The sequence below is a fragment of the Sciurus carolinensis genome, chromosome 10 (genome assembly GCF_902686445.1).
Source record: "Sciurus carolinensis chromosome 10, mSciCar1.2, whole genome shotgun sequence".
Taxonomy (NCBI): domain Eukaryota; kingdom Metazoa; phylum Chordata; class Mammalia; order Rodentia; family Sciuridae; genus Sciurus; species Sciurus carolinensis.
The window spans coordinates 49,261,129-49,285,093 of NC_062222.1; the positions used below are offsets into that span (position 1 = coordinate 49,261,129).

Consider the following 23,965-nt stretch of genomic DNA (forward strand, 5'->3'; position numbering starts at 1 on the left):
AAGCATTTAAATAGAATATTTTTATAGGAAAAAACCAATGAGTGATGTCTTTATACCGTGTTGTTTTCTAGACACAAATTTCCTCTGTCCTTGTGTACTGACCTTTCTTTCCTTTTTTCCACACAGAAAGAATTTAAATTGGTTCATGGAGGGGTAGGAGGCTGAGAAGTAAATCCATGTGTGTATTGAGATATTGATTATTTTTTGGAAAAATACTTTATTTTAATAAACAACATGTGGCCATATTACTATTAGTATCAAAAACTAAAACTAAAAATACTCTCCAAGCCAAAGTTTTTCAATTCGATCACTTTGAAAATGTCTGAAATAAATGAGCAGCCTCAACTACAGTAAAGTTTCATCTGTCAGGACATCAAGTCACTCTTCCACTGGGATGCTTTCACCTAAATGATGTTGAGACAGTGAGATTGCTTCAGTCTCTCTCACAGTTTATCTTGGCTTTTGGAATTCAGAAATGATGAGATTGACAGTATAAGTATACTTGGAGTACTCTTTGCATAAATTTTTATCTTAGGTCTGTCTTGTCAACTGAACATTCCAAACAAATGAGAATAAAATATGACCATGAAGCACAGATCCCTAATTATTTTAAAGGTTATACAAGTACAGGATTGAGATACCTAGCAAAGGAATCAGGCTGGAAAATGGCAAAGAAAAAGAATGGTAAAATTACAGGTTATATGAGATAACTCTCTTCCTTTCTCTTACTAGCCATTAAGTGACTTGTTCAAAGTTTGGGAGGTGAAGTCCTTCATTCTGTTGGAGATATAATTCTCAACTAAGTCCTTCCATATCTCATATAGAGATGTCATAATAATTCCCATCCAATACTTTTCACACTTATAGTTTATTTTCTTCCAAATGGCAGAGGCAGAAATACAGGGGTTACTCTGGCAGAGTTCTGTGTTTGAGCTTTGAACCACCTCCTTGTCCTACTTTTTAATCGAAAGTTTTCTTAGTCAATTCATTCTGTGTGCTGATTGCTACAAGTTAATTCCTTGCTGCAACCCTCTAGGCCATCACTGGGGTCAGCCTTTCCTCAAGCCATTGCCTCACCACACTGGCACACCTGGGGGGACAAAATACTGCCTGGCCTCTTGTTTACAAAACCCTCTGAGCTCACATGGGAACGTTTTATAAATATATGAGAAATTTGTACTTAGAGCTTAGCATATCTCTTAAACAGAAATTAAAAGTCCTTTTACAGCAGAATGAATACTGCAGATTGTCTTTGTGCTCTTTTCCCATCTTCTTGACCTTAAAAGAGCAATCTTTCAAGTTTTATCCATTTCCGCAAACTGTTTTCTCAAAATCAGAATAGAAGCATGGTCAATGGCCACTTGACTGTTACTCTGGCCCAATTCCTAGAGGAAATGAAAGAGAATTAAAGATTAAAGAAGTGTTACAATTTGAATGGTCTATATTAAGTGAGATCAGCCAAGACAATAAACATTAGCTCAGTTGAGTAATCGGTTAAACATGCATTGTGTGTATGTGTATGTGTGTGTACGTGTATGCATGCGTGTGCTTAGCTGTATATTTTTGTAAGTTTCATTGAAAACCTTATTCTGCTGGTAGTGTGACATTTACAAAACAAATCATAAAATTTAATCCAAAAACAGCTCCAGTGTTTGATATTTCTTTCATGACACTCTGGTTCTAGGAAGCCCAAGTTCATCCGAGCTTTTGTAATATAAAACAATAGAGCATAAGTGAACAACAAAAAAGAAATTTACTTTGAGTCTTGAAATATTAGTTCTTTTTAAAAATTGTACTAATTTTATTTAGTAATGAATGTATTTGGTACAGATTATAAAATATTTTAAAGACTTCCATGTAAACTAAATTTTCCTCTTTCCTTTGTTCTCAATCTTGTCCACCTTCCCACAGGTAAACTCTGTTACATATTTCTTGGATATATTTCCTGAGATTACTTAAGAAAATTTTATACACAAATATATATGTGTATATATCTACTCTCACACCCCCCACATACACACAGGAATCTCATATACTCATTTTTAAATACATGACATTATAAGCAAAAATTAAACTAATATAATATTTAAAACATAGTGTTTGCATTTTGAGCACAGAAATATTTGCCAACCTTGACCTACTCTATAATCATAAAGAAACTTTTTTCTGAGCAGCAGTATGAAAGTATAAATTTTCCTATATACTTGGATATCACTTTTTGAATTTTAAATGTAATATCCACTAGAAAAGTGAAGGTTGATTCTATGCACAAAGAATAGAAAATAATAAAAACACACATCATCTATTTATCATACTTGGTATGGGGAGGAAAAGTATTTGTTTTGTAAAGACCCACAGGATATAAGATACAAAAAAACCGCAAAGTTATGTGTTGCCAATAAGACACAGGTGTATACCACATGAGGATATGAAACAATCCAGCCATAATGGGTGTGTTGACAGCTCTGAGTCCACACTGCGTTCTTCCCAAAGTGCACTGGTGTGTTCGTTATGTGTTATTTTACTTTTTCATATAGCTTTAGAAATTCTCAAGCCTGCCCTTAAACCCAGTGGCTAAGTTCTAGGAGCAAAGATGAACTTTCCTGGAAATAGTTGTTGTTGTCAGGGAATCTCTTACTGAGACTTGTTGTTGTCAGGGAACCAAACCCTCAACAACCTCCAATTAGACCCTTGTCTATCTGGAGATATTGAGTCCACAACTTATATAGACCAGCAGCATCTATATGATATGTGCTCCAGGGACATCTTGAATATTTATCATAATTCTTTAAAGCAGTGTTTTTCTATCTTACTTTATTGTACAATCAACAGGAAAGAATTAAAATACATATTCCTGGACCCTATCCAGTCTTATAGACTCTCTAGGAGAGTAATCTATGAAGAGACTCCATGGAATTTTTATGATCAGGTAAAGTATGGAAACATTGCTGAAGTTAGGAATGATATATTCATTTTACCAAGGGAGAAACTGAGACTCAGTAATTTAGCTAAGGGTAACAAAACAAATTAATTTGGGGGGCATAATTTAAAACATAGAATGACTCCAAAATTTGTCTACCATGTTACATTTCTGAAGGTCATGAGGTTGGACAAATTTATGAGACTATAAAGAAAATTTTATATATAGACAATCAATCTCAGATTTGGAAGAGACTAAAATCATGCAATTTCTTCCTCTGTTTAGGCTAGGACAATTGTACTTCACTAGTCACAGAATTATGAAGGACATAAGTACATATGGATGATAAAGGGCTCCAGCCACTGCTGCAAGTCCTGGGATGCTACTTTGTGAGCATGGCATGGAAGTGTTTTGTTCTATATATTTCAAATTGGAGAATGGCTGAAAAATAAACAAAAATAACCAGGAGCCAGGTAAACTACATCCTTTGACTTTTTCTAGGTACTACCCATGATCGATACATGTCACAGTTGAGAACATGGTCTGAATTCAAAGTAGAGAAGTCCCTAGAATATCCTTTCTGCTTAATGACATACAGAGAACAGGGTGGAGTAATCAAAGTTAGAGAGGAATGCCTTTTTTTCATATAATTGTTTCTTAGCATTTGAGTGAGTCTTTCTGAATATATTAGAGAAGCTAATGAACCACTATAAGAAATCCATCATATTTAATCATTTGCAATCCAGGGAGTATTAGTAGATATTCTCTTGGCTTTGAACTTGTGCATCAAAAATCAACTTCTTATCTTTCTTATCTTCAAAATGAATATGTGTAACATGTACTCAAAGATTTTCCATGGGGTGCACAGTCTGAGCTACTTCAATGGATTCAATTTCCAGATTCTCAACTTCCATGGTTCTTTGTTCTTTAAATTGTCCAGGAATATGCCTGAGTTTGTGATAGGCTTTTTTTTTTTTCATTTTGTCAGTAAAAATTACAATAAAAGAAAAAATGCTGATGCATTCCAAGTTTTGCATTAGCCTACAAGAACATTTTTGTATGTCAAGCAAAAATAAAATCTGGAATTTTGATTTTAATAAAGATATTATTAATGAGTTGTCTTAAACTCTCTTTCCTTATTTTATCCTTATTAAGTGATACTTGGAAATTCTGGATGCAAACATCCAAAATAGTGGTGACAACTTGTATATTTTAAAATTTAGTTTAATAATTTCCACTCTATCTTTATTTTTTTTAAGGGAAAATGTGTATGGGTATATATCTTGTGATTAATTTTAGGATCAGTAAATAATAAAGTAGTTAAAAGATATTTTATTGAAACATCAAATTACTATGAACTTCATCTTATAAAATGCTTAACATTAAGTATCAGATTTTTAAATAAAACAAAATTAAACACATGATGAAAAATTTTAGGTATCAAATGTTTGAGATTATGTGTTTTCAAATTTGTCTTAGGGTTAATAGGTAAAATATGAAGATCATAGTTGTTCAGAAATTAAAATTTGAATCAATATGTGTTGGATGCTGAACCAATACCCAAGCAGCTGCCTTCAAGAACCTTTATGAACACATGAAATACTGAACTTTTCCCCTCAAATTTAATGTAACTTAGGCCTCTTGGCCTGATGTTCGTGAGTGCTCAAAGATGCATCTAATACACCTCTAACCCCTGGAGGTAATTGAAGATATAGGAAAAGATATGATTACACAAACTTTGGCAGACAGTATACAACTGTACATGGCCAGATTGAGTTCTAGGTCCCTGAACCTTCCAAGGTTGCAATTTTACTGTTTGATTTGAAAATGACCACCTTAAGGGTATTGTACCTTGTGTGTCTGTGGAAATACACATCTATTATGTGGAATAGCATAACAAGGGAAATTAATGTTTTCTCTGAGGATCTGGGGCAAGACAATCTGATCTGGTCTCCCAAATGTAGTTGCCAACCATTGTTGGGTTTCCAGAACCCCCCAAAATGTTCCCACCCTCAGTCCTTTACTGCTATCTTTCTCTGTCCACTCAAATGTTATTCATTCCCACAGCTGGGTTGTCCCCTGCAGGCTTCTTCTGCCTGACCAACTGATGACGTTTTTCTGGCTCCAGCAAACTTCCGAGAGATTGTTACAAACAGTGCTTGCGGGGACAAAGGATTTTCCCTATTAAAACAACAACAACAAAACTAGGCTGTTCTTGCAAGAATCCGGATGGGTGGCCATCCCACATGAACACTGTGTGATGTTTCTCTCTTCTTCCTTTTTTCCCCTCCTCATCATTAAACAGAACAATATAATTATTTTGAAAACTTAGGAATTACACAGGTTCTAACTGTAGTCAAAGTTCTACTCAGTGCTCAGTGCTGTGGAGATACCTGACAAACAATTATCCTCATCTCATTATTCTTGGGGATCCAATTACTTCATTGTTGCATGTGCATATTCTAAGGGATGAGCAGTTGCTGAAAAATAAGAATAAAGTAAATCCTAAATGTAAGCCTTGAATTAACTGGTTTTTGATGCCTGCAGTTTTTTGTCATTGCTGTTGTTGATATTTTATTGTTTTTAGGTATACATGACAGTAGAGTGTATTTTGACATATTATACATACATGGAGTATAACTTACTCTAACTGGGAACCCATTCTTCTATTTATACATGATGTGGAGTTTCACTGGTTGTGTATTCATATGTGAACATGGGAAAGTTATGTCTGATTCATCCATCTGTCTTGAGAATAACTGAGGAAATAAAGACCTAACTACGTCAAATAAGATGGAGCAACTACATTTTATTTTACCTTGCTTATTAGAATATCATTTAATTATATCAGTTTGCATAATCATCATCTGCTTCTAACTTTGACTTACACTGAGTTTAAATGGAGATAAAACTATTGTCAATAAATGGAATGAGAAAACGTTGTTTACAGTGCTGTCAGAGCTTCCAGCCAGTATTCTGTCTTCCCAACAGCTGCAGCAGGACATGCTGTTGATATTAGAAAGAGATGTGGCCAAGCTTATTTCTCTAATCTCTAAATTCAGCAAATAGGTCACCTCTCAATCACCTTGTGTCGATGAGAATTAGGCCCTCACTAGGAAATGCTCTATCATGACATCTCACAATGAACCCCGAAAGCCAGGACACGGCTCAGAATCCCTCAGTTCTCTGCCACTGAATACACTACTTATTTCTAGAAGTTACTGAACCTCTCTTTGCTTCATTGCTAAAATTTTGAATAGTGACTCCAAACTAGCACACAGGAAATGGACTTAAAAGAAATACTTTCTACTAAAAAGAAATGCTAATTTCTGATAGACTTTATTTTCAAGCTGTGTCCAATGTGTTCACTCTTTTTTTAGTTCATGTCATGGTTGTAATGATCACTAGCACTGCTATTTGTGGAAACCACATTATTTTTAGCCTAGAAGGGGGGTTGGACAAACTTTGTTTTTTGGTCTGATCACGGGCAGCTCTCATACATTCTTAATTTATGGCCTATCATCTGCTATTATTACATGTCCCAAATTAATTTCTCTTCTCATTGTGACCAAGATTGGTTAATGGATTATTTTGCACGAAGCTGAATTTCTCTGGATATTCACAAAGCATAATTTCTGATTTAATTGTGGAACTTTTTAGTAGGGACAGATGTACTAAAGTCTCTCCCTAACTCTTTCACTTGATTTTCAGTCTTTCACATAGACAATCACTGATCCTCAGATAAAAGAGAAAAATTATCTAATCTGTTCACCTATAGTCCAAATAAATGAAGAGCCATCAAGTTAATTCCCATAGTGAGTGAAAAAAAATCAGCCTTTTCATTCACCTCTAAAACAAGTGCCAGATAAACATGATTGATTTTGTTACGTGGAAACTCAGTTCTAAAACTCACTTTATTTTTTCTGTGCTGGGGATAAAACCCAGGAGTACTTTACTCCTGAATGATATTCCCAAACCAATTTATTTTGAGGCAGGGTTTTGCTAAATTGCTGAGTCTGGTCTGGAACTTGCGATCGATCCTCCTGCCTCAGCCTTCCAAATCTCTGAGATTCCAGGCTTGTCCCACAGTGCCTGGCTCAAACTCACTTTTGTCACAAAATCATAATCAAATGGGACCACATAATAGCCTTTGGAGGACAAAATAAAGGAAAATAAGGATTTTCCATATGGAATTTTCTAGATGGCAAGTTTATAACCCACATAGTTCCCAGCAAGTGGTCCCTTTATTGCCACTGTCATCGCTTCTTCAGGGTCTCATAATGAGTGTTAACTGTGTGCCTGCTCCCTGGGTCCCTGGCTCCTGGCTTCCTGGCTCCCTGTCTCTCTAATTCTCCTAGAGTGATACCATTCCCAGACACTTTAAGGGGATTCATTCGGGGAAAAAAAATGAGCCCTCATATTTTTTGAGCTGAAAATGCCTTGTTTAAAACTCTTTATTGACAAATCATGCACTAATGCTAACAACATGAGAATTTTTATTCATGGGTTAGAGACACACTTTCTCATATTCTCATATTCTATGTCTTCTTGCTAATGGCTATGCAGAAACAAACAATAGCTTTGTGGTTGAGCACATCTGTGCTGGGGGACAGTGATTTCTGAAAGTGAGGCATGCCTCCAAATATCACTTGTTTTCCCTAAAATTTCCTTCTATCGGTTTGTTCTATTCATTTTTTATTTTATTCATCTATGAAAATTGTTTATTGCAACCAGGAGTTCTAAGCATACTCGAATCTGTGTAATAAAACTTTGCATTTAAATTATTAAAATTTACTTTTGAAATTTTCCAAAAAAAATTTCCCCTAGAATTTATGTTCTTGGGATTCAATTCCAAGTACAAGTTCACAATATTCTTAACATTTTACTTTTAAAAAGAATTCCTAAGTACTGTCTTTGCCTATGTCTTTTTGACTTAATCTTAAATAAAATATGTTGATGCATAATAAAACTACATATCCTATAATATACTTTCTTAGACAAAATAGGATTCTCTCCAAAATTAAGTTTTGAAAATTTGACTGTAATACCATTCACGTACAGGACTACTGTGTGTACCACTTTTTCAATATCATCTGCATTAATTATTTGTCACTTCAGTATTTTCCATTTCTCATCAACTGAAAATGGGAAAAAGATAACACCCCTTTTACAATTTTCTGCATAAACGAACTCCTACTTTTAGTGAAAACAACTTTCTACCACTTAGACTATTGTTGAGGGATGGAACCAAGTATGATTCTATATTTGGAATCATTTGATGATTTGTTGTTGAAGTTGTAAATAGCATGTGATGTTTTAGGGGGAACATGTTTATTTCTGTTGAAAGAACATGTCCTACTTTTGAGGAAGGAAAGAAACTTGTAAGACATCAAATGTTTCTTGCAAAACAATTTGATGAAATAATGTAAATGAATCAGAAACATGTGAATTGTATTTCAATTAGAATTACTGGTTTTAAATAGGAAGGGTGAAGTGCCTGAAGGAAAGAGTGTGGTAGGGCGAGAGGGGACATTTGCTTTGTTTTCATCAGTCTTGGATTCTTGAAGAATGGCCTTGTACTATGAATTCGACTTCACTCAGATTCTGTGAAGTCTAATGATGGAATTGCAGTGTGGGATAATAATATGTAAATTCATTTTATAGCTTTATCTGGTTTCAATTATAATGTATGTGTTTGACATCGCCACTGTGCAATTCTTTAAGATTCCTTTTAATTTGAAGCTAGTGGTTTTTCTGTGTAATTGTTTTAAGGGTTAACCAGACATTGTAATGATACTCAAATATATTGTTTCACCCAGTTTCACACATAAACTTCATCTCTAGTTGCTCTTTATAACTGAAGATCAGAATTAAATGGAAACTTGTGGGGGCCGAATGTGTCCACACATATGCACAAGATGGGCACTGGAAGAAAAGATGCTGGAAGAAATGGAGAGTGAAAGAGAGTCAGGAGAGAAAAGGGATAACAGAATGAGAGATGCATGCTGTGGCGTTAGGCAATCAAACCTAATATTATGGCACCCAGTCACACTAATTATTTGAGAGTCACAGAAATTTTATCCATACCTTTATATTCATAGTGTTTATGTTTGCTTGAAATTAGGCACACAGCTTTTTTAAAAACATGTATTTTGTATTTTTCAATTAAAAATATTGCATTACACTGAAAATCAGAAAAAAGTTCCACTTAATATAAATGAAGGTTTACAAATAATTTTCTGTCTTAAAATATGAGTGAGTTTGATGTGGTATGACATCCAAGTCTCTGAAAACACGGTCATTTTATTTGTTCCAAAATTTGCAGTTGGCAAGGATCATGTAAATGGTGTACACACACACACGCACACACGCACACACACACACACACACACACACACACACATATACATTTTTCTGAGATAATATCTGACACGGCTTATGTAGCTTTCAGAATATACCACGTGGCAGAGAAAGTCTTTTCTGTATGAATCGAGGATGTAGTAGCCATAGACTATTGTGGTCAAGAGTGTACTTTTTGCTTCCTGAGAATGTGCTGGTGCGACTGGAGTCAAGCATCTCTCTGGTTGCTCAGAACACTGTTGCTGGTCATAGGAAGCAGGAGGAATGAGGATTGCTGCTCCTTGGTTTATTTGTGCCCCAAAGTTCATTGCTTCAGACTATTCTGGAAGTGCTTCTCCTTCTTGCTTTTCACAAGCAGGAACTGTGAGGAGTTACTTTTAAAATATTTGTTTCTTAACTGGACAGAAGATGAGTGTGAGCTTCTAGCAAAACCCTTTGTTGTTTTACTACCTTACCCATCTTCTATTACGAGATAAAATTTGGAGAGACTGCGATGACTGTCTCTTGTGTACTTGTTAGTGATAATACAACAATCATGACTGTTTCTGAGACTCAAAGTCACTCTTAAGGGTTCCGTCAATTGACATAAAGTGTACATCTTAACTCCAAAATTGGGTCAAAGAGAATGCATAAATAGTGTCACTTTAATCTTTGTTACTATCAACAATCAATATTTATAGAGTTTTCAATTAAGTGTCACTATGGAGGATCTCCAATTCAGAACATTTTTACTGTGGTACATTTCCTTTCAGGAGGGACGTAATGGGATTTAATTTCCATCATGATTTTGTACACTTCTAAGACCACAAGTGTAATAGGACCTCATCCTCTGCTGTTTGTGTTGTTCCACTTTCTGTGTTGCAGGCCTATCCTTGCAGCAGTGATAAGGAATGTGAAGTTGGAAGATACTGCCACAGTCCTCATCAAGGATCATCAGCCTGCATGGCATGTCGGAGGAAAAAGAAGCGCTGCCATAGAGATGGCATGTGTTGCCCTGGTACCCGCTGCAATAATGGTTAGTAAATGATCACACTGAGTGTCTGTGTGTTCATGGGTCTTTATGTTTTTCATGTAAGGACACTGTCTTAAAAGTTAGTCTTTTTTTTTCAAATCCTAGTACCAGGGATTGAACCCGGGAGCATTTAACAACTGAGCCACATCTCCAGTCGCCTTCTTTTATTTTATTTTTTTTTATTTTGAGATAGGGTATCTTTCTAGAGAATTACTAAGTTGCTGAGGCTAACTTTAAACTTGCAATCCTCCTGTCTCAGTTTCCCAAGCTGCTATAATTACACGCATGTGCCACTGTGCCCAGCTTAGTCTAACTTCTTACACAGATTTCTGAGTACCTGTGCTTTAGGTAGTATAAGATACCTGGATTACCTCTGAAATATAAGTTTTCCTGAGCTCTAATCATCTTTTGTATTTTCTGCTCTTTGCTGAGCCAGGATATTGCAAGAATGGAACTGTCACGTAAGAGCTAGATGTTCTGTTCTGCCAAATGCATAAGCAAATACATGCAAAAAGGAAAAGAAGGGAACCTGTTGTGATTTAGTAATGCAGTTGTGAGTCCTTCTTCCACTGTCATATCCATTTCTGCTGTAGTTCTTAGGTTGAAGATGTCATGTGGCATGGTGATGGGGTGATTGGTTCCTCCAAAAACAGACTTGAGATTCTACCTCCTAGCCTGGATTCACCCAATCTCAATGAATTTAGAAGTAGACAATTCAGCATTAATAATGAAATGAAGAATCACAACACATGATAAAAACATTAAGTAATAGCAGAACATAGTTAGAAACATATACTTAGAAGCATATAATTAGTCATACAAAATAACACAGTCAGGCTCATAGCACCATGCTTGCTCTGGGCATAGAACTACTCTGAGTACCTTGCACAGAAGGTAAAGGGAGAAAGAGATTACACCATAAGAGAAGTTTACAGTTTAGACAAATGAATTGTTCATAACAGCAGCAGCAACAACAAAAACAATCCTGAATCCTGAAGATGGACATCTGATTAGATGATTTTTAAAACAAAATAGCTAGCATTAATTTGATTCTTTACCAGATTGCTATTCTAAGCATTTCACATATATTTACATAACTGAGTGAAGTTAACTCTGTTTTTATTCTTATTTTTGTCAAAGGGTCTTGAATGTGAGATTATACTCTTTTATTTTCATATGATCTATCAAAATGTATAGGTGCAATCTACTATCATGTACAACTAATTAGAACAAAAAAAAGTTAAAAAAAAAAACTTAAGGAAGCCTGATTCCAGGGTCAAAGTATGCTACACTCAACCTCAATAAATAAGTTAATGAATGAATGAATGAATGGGTGAATATTCAGAGAGATAGGTAGTAGACAGATAAATGACTTAATACCTCATCTCAGGATAAGTAGCACCATTTATAGAATTGAGTTATTCTAAATGTCTATGTCACATATCTAGGTATCTGCATCCCAGTCACTGAGAGCATCTTAACCCCTCACATCCCAGCTCTGGATGGCACTCGGCATAGAGACCGAAGCCATGGTCATTATTCAAACCATGACTTGGGATGGCAGAATCTTGGAAGACCACACACCAAGATGTCACATATAAAAGGTAGGTCTATCTGTAACTCTGTGCTTATTTTTTCTTGTCTCAACAAAGAAGTAAAAGAAAACTAGAGGTGATTAATTTCATTGATCTCAGAAAAAATTAATGCCAATATTTAAAATGAATTTGTTCTTATTTTTGAGTATGCTAGACTTTCTTTAGCAATCTTATATTGTTAGAAAATAGATATTATGCGAATCATAGCACCCTGATGATTCAGGCAAATTTCTAAGCAGGACTTCCAGCTTAGATATCTTCTATGCAAACATACCAAAGGAAGAAGTATTCTTAAAAATAAATGAAAAAGCCTTTGATGCCACATGATTAAATCACTAAGCTTATGAGTCATTTTCTCACCTTTGCAGATTCAAAAATATTATTTCACCAGATGATATGCTATTCATAAGCCTACTTACCTCAAATAGTTGGTTTACTATGAGGTTTCATATGGCCATATGATTCCCTTGCTTGCATCAAAATATTTTGGAAACCTAATCACTAGTAGCATACTTGGAAAGAATGAAATTCTTGAGATCTAATCACTAATAGTAAAATTTTGAAAACATGAATCACTAAGCTTTCAAAATCATTTTAAAATGAGGCATTTCCAAAGTTTATTCTGTGGGGTACCCCCTTTCAAAATGTTATATGAATTAAAGGGCCCTAGGTATAATAGAGTTTTGTAATACTACATCTTTCCACTTCCTGGACATTTACAATAAACATAGGTACATTGAAGGCTCTGAGAAATCCAGTAATGAGAAATACTGGTTAACTTTTAAACACAGTATTTCCATAGTTTGACCACAAAACTTTTTCCTTCATTTTCATGTTCTGCAGAGCTGGTATCCCAGAGAACATCGATCCATTAGTGTGACTTAGACTGTTAATGATCACATGGATAGTGCTACACATATTGATAAACAATCCCCCTTCAGTTAACCTTTTCTACACTCCTTGAGATCCTATATCATTTTCCCATATTTCCTGTTTCTGTTCCACCAAATCTATTTACTATTACATTAGTGTCTTTCTTTATGCCAACAGATATATATTTCACAGTACCTTAGTTCAAAATTATTAATCATTTTAATTTAATTATATGTGCAATTTTTTTGATGGCAAATAGAAATCTTAGATTGGAATGGCGTTGAGCTGTGCTCAAATCTCACAGTGGGATTAGCTAGATCTGGGATAACAGATAACCCTTCAGATGTGGGATGACTTCACTATGTCCTGTGAGCCCCTTCTGTACTGCTACCTGATTTAGTGGAACACAGATTGGTCTGTTCCTATTGCTCTTATCTGTGACTGCTTTTGCAAAACAACAACAGAACTGAGATATGGTAGAGATCATATGACATCAAAACCCTAACATATTTACAATATGGCACTTTTCAGAAAAGTTTGCCAACCCCCACTTTATATGGATTACAGATCAATTCAACCATGATGTTTAGGGAGCTATTTTCTGACTTCATATTTTTTTTCTGTATACAATACCTGGATTTGTATTTCCACATATTCTTGTAAGGAGTTCTTGTTGCCCCTGAACCTGTTTACCCTCTGATGGATTAACTGCCCTTTTCTCTGTTTTGCTGTGTCACATCTCTTTATAGACTGTATTGCCTGGGCTCCCTATCAGATCCATCTGGCCAGGTTAAGCCAACACATTTTCCCACTTTTACTGTCTCAGATAGTTTTTTTCTGGAAAGGCTGTGTGTGCTTATACCTTCAGCTCCTGATAGGCCTGATACAATACCAGCTTTAACTAGCCTCTGAATCCAGCCTCTGGATCCTGATATCACCTGCTCCTTTGACTCGACAAGCCTAAATGTGGTAGGAGTAGCTTCTCACCATCTTCTGGTGATTCTTAGCTCAACCACTACCTGTGTGACCAGTCCTATGCAGAAAATAACTTCTGTTTTGAACACTCAAAGTTTCTGTTTTCCCGACTGTAATGGATAAGTGGTCTCAGAAGTCCCTGAGCATTTTAACTTTCGGGAATCAGAAATTTGTTCTGATCAGCCAAGAAAGCATCAAACCAGTTAGTTTGAGATCAGTCCTTTTACATTTTTATCACTCACCTACTAGAAAAATAATGTCAATGATCAGGGAACTATCTAAAAGTAGGTCATGACAAAGGAGATGAAGCACAGTCCCGGCTATTCATTAAGTTTTATATTCAAGTGGCAAATAATGGAAATAGGCAATAATGGATTTACATGACTACAGGGAGAGCAAATTTGTGTGAATCCAAGACTTTCTACTGTAAATTGTAGCATCATGGAAGATAGTATAAGTAAAGTGTTTTATGTGCTTCAGATTGCAAAGCGGAACATTTCATGGTGGTATCTTTTGGTGATGTTCTCTGCAGGGCATGAAGGAGACCCCTGCCTGCGATCATCAGACTGCATTGAAGGGTTCTGCTGTGCTCGTCACTTCTGGACCAAAATCTGCAAACCAGTGCTCCATCAGGGCGAAGTCTGTACCAAACAGCGCAAGAAAGGCTCTCATGGGTTGGAAATTTTCCAGCGGTGCGACTGTGCAAAGGGCCTGTCTTGCAAAGTGTGGAAGGATGCCACCTACTCTTCCAAAGCCAGACTCCATGTGTGTCAGAAAATCTGATTACGATCACCAATGAGGAAAATCACCACTAGCAGACTGTGAATTTGTGTATTTAACGCATTATGGCATGGTGGAAAATAAAGTTTGGAATGCATAAGAATGGTATAGATGAGGAAGGTGATAAGAATATAGACCACAGACAGAATGAAAGAAAAGGAGAATTGAATGGTTAGAAGGGGTGTCAAACTCAGCGCAACCAGCAGGCTTCCATTATGCAACTTGTTTATGTAAATAATGTACACAGTTGTGAAATGCTATTATTAAGGAGAAAAAGCACATAGTGGAAATTACTGAATTCCATGTGAATTTCCAAGAGTTTAGATTGTGCTGGAGGAGAGAGTTTCTTCAGATTGGTGATTGCCTATAAAAATAATCTAAAATCCATATTTCTTCTCAAAGTTCTAGTTTAACAAAATACCCTCATTATACATTGATGTGAAAGTTCTAAAACATGAAAAGAGTTGATAAATGGGAAATGAAAACGTAAAGCACAATTAATTTTCAAGAGAAACACCTTTTAATTTGGAACTCTACTTTGACTGCTCAATTAAAGGATTTGTGTAGACAAGGGGGGAAAAAAAAGCAGTCAATATTTTCCAAATACTTTCAAAATAATGACAGATCTTCCATCAAGTTCTTTGGAAAAAACAAACTTGTTTTTCCTCAAATTGCTTATTTACATTTTTTTCATAAATTTAATTTCACCTGTAACTAATAAGAACTGATATAAAATAAAAACCAGTTCCTTGATATGATCTGTCTTGCAGCAACATGGCATAATGAATCCCGCTTTTATGTATAATTATAATGCACCAATAAAAAACAGTTCCTTGATTCTAAAGGAATAACACTGCATATTTCTTGATTGTATATGATTCCTACCCTGAGCACATTTTGTTTTCCAAACTGCATTCTTTAATTGTGACTAGTGTAATAAATGCACAGAGAAGAGTTTTCACAGATTGCAAAATGTTTAATGATATTCAAAATACGTGGGATATGAAGCTAATGGAGTGATCATTATTTTGAAAAGATTTGACACACCTTAAGTTTTGATAGTTTTAGATCAATAAATACATTTCTTTTTCACATGCTCTGCAGTGGAGTAGGGTGAAGCTGATAATAGGGACTTGAGCGGTATCTGTATTGCACTGAAGCACAGCAAAGAAATGGGGAAAGCTTTGTCAATTGTCAAGGTTGTGGAAACACATATATCTATATACAAATAGATCGTATGTCTGAAGCACAAGTTGACTTTTTTTCATCTTTGAAATCAGAGACTGTACAACCTACATGGAAGTTCTCCATGGGATTTGCTATTATAATCCTTGCTATGCAGATGAGTTCAGTGTGAGTTCAATTGCCCTTCCTATCCTCAAAATATTTATTTTATATTTTTGAAGTACTTAAGGAATCTTAATTATGAGGAGGTCTCACAAAATGGGCTCATGAGGTAGGTAGTGCAGTGAGGTTCTATGTCCTCCTTTAGCTTCTAACCAACTGATAAGCCATCTAATTTTTCTATCTGATTTTTCTGCACCAACCTTCCTCTGCAACAGCCTTTTATTGCCAAAGAAATAGTTTCTGGTTTTGCAGTCAGTGAGGTTTATAAAAATGTAATAACTTGTAAAATCTACATATTGCTAGCCTATAGAAACCACAGTTCTAAATTCTTTGAAACCATTTTGCTACTTTTATTTTTAACCAGTTCTAAATATTATGTCTACAGCATAAAAGGAAAAAAGTTATCTTATAGTTGTTATTTTAAACTATTGTAGACTGCAAGTCACTCCTTTATTTTCCTTTACTTAAACCCCATCTGCAGTCTCCAATTCAAGTTCTCCCAGCAGAAATTGAATCTGAGCCTGTCTATCTATTAAAATTTCATCTTCCCACACTGTTTACTAGGATTATGAAGACATATGTTTTCTGCACATGTCTGCAAAAACTAAAATTAAAAGCTAATTTATCCAAGAGCCAAAGTTTGTGCCAAACAAGGTATATAAGCTTGGTGACATGAAAATGGAACATTTCAGCCAAACATTTCCTATATAGCAATTACATTTACAATCTGGTTTCTGCATTATTTCCCTTATGTTCACCCTTTCAAAAATTATTATTTGAAGTAATTTATTTACAGGAAATGTTAATGAGATGTATTTTCTTATAGAGATATTTCTTACAGAAAGCTTTGTAGCAGAATATATTTGCAGCTATTGACTTTGTAATTTAGGGGAAATGTATAATAAGATAAAATATATTAAAATTTTCTCTCCAAAAAAATTGAATTCAAATTTCCTTGTGTTTTGCTTATGGGGAAAATTCTCATGGATTCATAATCTCCATGGTTTAATTGTATTTGGTCCGATTCTGTTGCCTAAGTGGGAATCCTTTGGATGACATCACCATGAGGTGATCCAAGGCAATTTACTATTACTGATGGAGCTCATTTTATGGTAGGACAATGGTAATTGTTGGAAAGTTAATTTTTAGTTAAATAAAAGTATTTTAGATTGTGCTTTCCACCCATTTATTCTTCTTTTGGAGCTTCTTTGAGCAAGGAATCTACAAATGTTTTCTGAATACCTGAAGACAGATGGCATCTTCCTCATAGTTTTCTCTAGGCTAAAATTTTCTAAAGTGGAGATGCCATCATGCTTAGGGTATTGGTTCAATTTTTATATGCCAGAAAAAAGCTACAAGTTGTCTTTATCTGAAGATGGTGATAGATTAAGTAAGGACCCTGATGAACTCAAATCCACTTCCTGGGAAATATGTCTCACCTCTGCTTTCTGAACCTAGAGACATCAGGAGTGCTTGACCAATAATACTCACCAATTAGTAGTAAAAGCCCATGATTTATTAGAAATGCCAATAGAGTGGAAGTATAGAGAAAAAAACATTCTGTGACATAGTGGAGTGAATTAAGTGTAGCCATGGAGCTAGAGTAGTCCCAAAAAGAGCTGAAGATATCTCAAGCATTACTGAGGTAAGTCCCACATAATTTTAAACAGTTGGGGTTTTCCAAGTTATTTGTTTTATCAAATTGAAAACATCAGTTCTCCACTATGGAAGTTTCCTTGTAAAATTTACAATATGGATGGGCAGGACAGAATGATACACTTCATTCTGGTACTTAGCATCAAAGAAGTCATAAGGCAGAGGCTAAACTGTGTATTCCTCATTCATGAGTCTTGGTTAAATTTCTCCCAAACTGGACAATTCGTATTATATAAGAAAAACAAGGAAGGAGTGCAGTTCAACCAAGATTATTATTCCACTCCACATTTAACTAATAATAAGGATTAGAAATGAAGGACCCCTCCCACACACAAATACATCATTCCCCAGATAATTTTAAAATCAATACATAACCATTTTTTTATTATGAAGATATGGGTTTGAATCAACTATCTACTGGGACAGTGCTATGGTTTGAATAAGATTTGTGTCCCTTACTAATTAGAACACACACACACACACACACACACATATACATATATATATATATAAAAGATTTGTGCCCCTGAAGTGTTTAATTGTAGGGAATTTGGTCCCTCTAATGGTGGTATTAGAAGATAGTGTAGATCTTTGAGAGATGGAAGTTAGACAAAGGTCCTTAAGTCACTGGACGTGTGGACTCAGAAGGGATGTGGGACCCCAGTCTCTCTCACTGCTCCTGGTTGGAGACGTAATCACTTGCTTGCTCCCATAATTGCTATCCATATTATGAGGTAAAATACCCAATATATAGGCTATATACCCTCACCATATAGACTTCTTATACAATTGGAACTTCCATTCATGTGTGTAATAAATCTGTTTTCTTCATAAGTATCTTGTGTCAAGTATTTCATTACAGTAATGACAAGCTGACTAACACAGGCTGTCTCTCAAAAGATCATCTTTCCACTGCCAATTACTCCTTCTTTCCACTGCCAATTACTCCTTCTTATGTATCTTCTCAGGACCAGTGGGGTAAAATTTAGCTTTTCATCCCCAAGAAATTGCAAAATGGGTTTTAAAAAAGAGCATATTGATGAAATTATCTCCAAGACTCTTTTTTTCCAGGTCTGGAAAATAATTCCTTATTCTTTTTACCATCTCAAATATGTCTGTCATATTAACTAATGTAGTCTATTAAATATTTTGCAGTGAAAATGAATGACACATTGAGTATCTGATAATATAATATACAAATTCATTTAGAGAATAAAATCCCAATAATACTGAAATGTCCCTCATTTGAATATGACTCCTCCTCTATTGAAAAATTCCCTAGGGAGAAACTGAACTACAAAAATGAAATCTTGAAAATGTTGAGGTCCAAAAGAATTAAAGTCTGCAATTGTTCTCTTTCTCTTTTAAATGAATCCAAAGAAATCAAATTCAAAATTTCAAATTAGTGGCTACTATATTCCTTCATTATTCCATAACCTGCTCTGCCTCAGCACGAGGGGTTCTGGTATCTGGGTGAGCTGGACCTCCTTCAGCCGCAATGGCCTGGACAGTCTCTTACTGGGCTGAGTGCAGGTCACATAAGACCTCAGAAGACTTGTTGGTTTGACAATAATTTCTGATATAGTGGATGTGTAGAACACAAAAAAATCGAGCAAAATGTACTACATTTACAAAACAAGTCTGTCTTTTGTTCTTAAAGCAGATATGTAAAGCAAATTGCTTTTAACACATGCAAGACTTGGTAGTACCAAAAACCACAGCAGAAATGCACAGAATCCAAGTGAAGCAAGACAGATAGAGAACAACCTAAACCAGATACATGGAATCTGTGGCCTATGAACTGGAGCATACTTGGGAAAAGTGTCCCCTCAAGAATTTAAGTATGGTACTATATTTCAACATGGTAGTGTGGGAAAATACTCCACCTGTGTATTCTGTCTCTTTTTACAGGACAAGTGGTATTTGAGGTTTTGCTCCTTTCATGTAAAACTGGTCAAGTTTAGAAATTCATCATGATGTGTGTTAGCCTCATTTTTCTTTTTTACATACCCAGCATATGCAAATGCCACTACTGCTTAATTGAGAATAGGCTCTGTTCAGTGGTGTCACATCCACAGTCTCTTGGAAGTTGACTTTTTGCAGGTCTGTGACACAGTGTGGTTTCTAATGCTTCATGCTGTGTGGAATTATGTACTGCCTCTTCCCTGCATTTGTTCTGATTGTAGAAGGACATCAATAGATTCCTGAACTAAAATTGCTACTGATACTTTTGAGAATTATTCCAGCTAAGGATACACTCCTAAGAGTCCAAAAGACACTCATGCTATGGTTTAAAATAAGCTTTATGTCCCCTGCAAATATTCATGTGTTGTGAACTTGGTCCCCAAGCTGGTGGTAAGGACCTTTAAGAGGTAGAGTTTAGTGGGAGGTCCGTAGGTCATTGGGGACATGCCCTCAGAAAAGACTATAGGAAATCTATCATCTTCTCAGCTTCCTGGCCTGAAATGTGACTGTTCACTCTGACAAGTGGTCCCACCTATCTCCCATTTGCCATTAATTCTTAACAGAACTGAACTAATGCAAGCACAATATCCTGAACTGTGGGCTAAATAAAGCTTTTCCCTTTATAAAGTTATTACCTCAAGCATTTTGTTATAATAAAGCAAAACTGATTAATACAGTTCACAGCTTACATTTCTTCACTTAGCATGCTCACCAAGCACCTATTACATGCTAAGAAACTTCATATACACAGTGGGTAAAGATGGAGAATCAAACCAATGAAATTCATGCTCTCATTTTTACATTTCAGTTAGTTTTTAGCACAGTGGATGGGAAAGAGAAAACTAAATAGCAAACAAATCAATACTATAGGAGACAGTTGAGCACTGTGAAGAATATTGAAGCATGATAGAAGAGAAGAAGGGAGTGCTTAGTGTTATTTTAGATGCTCTAGTCAGGGAAGTTCTCCTAAAGAAGGCAAAATTTGAGCTGAAACCTGGGGTGCTGGTAATGAGAATGTCTATAGAGTATCAGCAACCCAGGCAGAAGAAGATAAAGGCAAACACTTAACAATGGGTGTAAGTTGATGAGGGCAGAATGGAATGGGAAGGATGAGGAGAGAGATACAGGAAAAGCCTGGAGAAGGAACTGGGTCAGATTGTATAGAACCTTATTTATTTTGAAAGTCATATGGAGTAGGCAGAGGTTTTTGATCAGGGAGTAACTTAAGCTGACTTATGTTTTCTAACAATTACACGTGCTGCTGTGTGAAGAATAAATATTTGGGCCTCTAGGCAGAAGCTTCTGGTGGCTTGGAATAGGGAGAGATGGTAGAGATCCCAAGAAGTGACTGGAGTTGGGGTATGTTGGAGGTAAAGCCTTGTTGATTTGCTGTAGGAATGGGTGAATGTTGTGAAATAAAGAAGGGAGTCTAAGGATAGCAAGACAGCAGGAGTACAGGGAAGTACATTTCTGACAAGAAAAGTTAAAAAACTCCTCTCTTCCACACAGCATCATTTTATTTAGCTAATAAATATACATTGCCCTCAGCAGAACACAAATAATTCTTTAGAAGATTGGCCTCTATGTACCACCCGCCATCTTGAGATCTTAAGAAGGAACTCTGTGAAGAAGAGATTGCATCAGCAAAGTGAGTTTGTTGGCTGCACTAAGAAAAGTGGTTGCAAAGTGTAGGGAGGAGAGGTCAGCCGAATGGTGTGCAGAAGAGAACCAAAGGAGCACAGAAACTGAGCAAAGTTTCAAGAGGGAGTATAAGAAAGAGATGCATCAGTGGAATGTTGGAAGTCATAAAAGGTGCTAATAGGAAGCTTCAATTTGATACAGATGTCAAAGGGTGTCAAGGAAAACTGACAGGAAGAGAATAGTTGACTCACAGCAGTAGGTTTAGAAAATTACTTTAGCAAAGGGTGTAACTCAGGCAATGCTCCCATTGACACCGGGCCAATGAGTTGCATTAAAGGCCTATTTGTCAAAGCTGGTCATGGTTCTCTTTGAGTATTAAGTAATTGTATAGTATAGGGTCTGGGAATTCTAAAGGAATAACAATATGCACATAATTGAAGCACTTTCATGAGAAATACACTTGCCATCATACCTCTCACACATACGTCATGGATACCACAGCACATAACCTTTTGAAATTTCCTGGGGTCAACATCTCTTATAGGTGCCATGGACTTGTTTTATTTGCTCCACACCTTCCCACTTCACTGCACCTGCTACACCAGTCATCATTCTGTGTTTAATGGCCAGTCAGTCTCCAGGGCCTCATAACAGATGGAGAACATCAGATCAGCTAGCACATGTAAGATATTCTAAGTCCTACTTAAGCTTTTCAGACAGACCTTGAAATTGAGATTGTTTTGTCTTCCATTTCTTTTTCTACCTTGTCTATCATTCCTTCCAGCTGTGTTCTCATATGTTCCAACAGTTACAGATTCTGTGCCCAGTTATATGCCATTCTTCAAGCTGCTTTAGATAACATTAAGACCAAGTAACATCTATGGAGCTCTCCTGGTAATGTTCAAGCTGTTAAACATAGGTCCATGCCTTCTAACATCCCAAGTGATGTTGCCTTTTATAATTCCTAAGAGGAACACAGAGAGAAACACCTTGTACATATTTCAAGAGGGCTTGAATTTTCTATGGGGAATAAACTCTCATGTACACTAGAAGATTCAGTTTGGAACTGTTAAAATCAATATTAACTATGGAGAAATGTGGACAATCTGTGCAAAATGTTCCTTAAAATAAAAGGGGCATGTTTAACATTTCTAGCAAATTAGATAAATGCAAATCAAAGCTACACTGAGATTCCATCTCACTCCAGTAAGAATGGCAATTATCAAGAATACAAGCAACAGTAAATGTTGGTGAGGATTTGGGGGAAAAGGTACGCTCATACATGGCTGGTAGGAATGCAAATTGGTGCAACCACGCTGCAAAGTAGAATGGAGATTCCTCAGAAAACTTGGAATGGAACCACAATTTGACCCAGTTATCCCATTTCTTGGTTAATACCCAAGGAACTTAAAATCAGCATACTACAGTGACACTGACACATCAATGATTATAGCAGGTCAATTCACAATAGCTAAGCTATGGAACCAACTTTTTGCCCTTCAACAGATGAATGGATCAAGAAAATGTGAGATATATACTGGAGTATTACTCAGTTTTAAATAAGAAATAAGAATGAAATGATATCATTTGCTGGTAAATGGATGGAGCTGGAGAATATCCAGTTAAGTGAAATAAGCCAATCCCAAAGAACCAAAGGCCAAATATTTTCTCTGTTATGCAGATGTTAATTCACAGTAGGGATGGAGGAGTGTAGGGAAAAATAGAGGTACTTTGGATTAGACAGAGGGGAGTGAAGGAAGGGGAGCAGGTACGGGGATAGGAAAGATAGTAGAATGAATTGGATATTATGACCCTATGTGCATATATGATTACACAATCAGTGAAACTCTACACTATGCACAACCAGAAGAATGAGAAGTTATACTCCATTTAGGTATGATATGTCAAAATGTATTCTAATGTCATGTATAACTAATTAGAACAAATAAAAAAATAAAAGAGGTAAAGACAACACATAGTGCTTAGGATCTATATTTCTTTAAAAATTTATGATGTTGTTCAAAATGCTATTTCAAGGTTATAGAAGAAAATGGGTATCTGTTATTTCATGGGGCCAAAAAAAAAAAAAAAAAAATCCCAGGAAAGTACTACTCAGTGTTTTGTTTAGAATAGGTTGAAAAGATTGACTAACTGGAAGAAAGGGGCAGGTGAAGGTAAGAAAATGTTCATGGAAGTGATTATTAGTCAATTTATATTATTATACAATGAATCCCATCATTGTGTACAATCACAAAGCACCAATAAAAATATGGGAAAAAATTCATGGAGCAAGAGACATGGACTTTTCTCTTGGAAAAACATGTTTAATTAGCCTTGAATTAAGACAAACAAAGGAAGTGCCTAGGATTAATTCCATAAAAAACTGACTTTAAAGGGTGAGGGTGTCACAGAAAAACCAGTGATTTAGGGAGATTGATGAACATTCTCAATTGTGCTAGTCCAATGTTCTTCTGAGATCCTGCAGATCATCTTAGTGAGAATCTAGCTCTTATCTTCTCATTTGGCAAGAAAGATTGTTCCTAAGAATTCCCCCACAGGATACAGACATAATAGTAATGATAATAATCTTATTTATAGAGGATTTTTTGATTTGCCTCAGAGCACCACCAAATGTGTTTCCACACTTTAGTTCTTACAATAATCTTGTAACTCTTATCTCTTTTGGATGTTTACTATGCACCAGGTGCTGACTTGCTAGTACATCTACATTATCTTGGGTTACTCTTTACAGCAAACAATCTATAGCTAAGAGGAGTGATAGCCAGGATTGAAGGCCATGACAGTCTGGGGCCATTGTTTGCACTCTTAAATATTAGCCTG

At 35.9% G+C, this 23,965-nt stretch overlaps 1 protein-coding gene across 1 annotated transcript in view; it reads left to right on the top strand.

Moving 5' to 3' along the window:
- Dkk2 (dickkopf WNT signaling pathway inhibitor 2) overlaps positions 1 to 18,346 on the top strand; it is a 97,483-nt gene extending 79,137 nt beyond the window's left edge. The window contains exons 2-4 of the mRNA XM_047566622.1: positions 10,145 to 10,295; positions 11,741 to 11,896; positions 14,268 to 18,346. Of these exons, the coding sequence (XP_047422578.1) occupies positions 10,145 to 10,295; positions 11,741 to 11,896; positions 14,268 to 14,518 (558 nt within the window). The 3' untranslated portion in view covers positions 14,519 to 18,346. The remainder of the gene's footprint in view (positions 1 to 10,144; positions 10,296 to 11,740; positions 11,897 to 14,267) is intronic.
- The last annotated feature ends 5,619 nt before the right edge of the window (positions 18,347 to 23,965 follow it).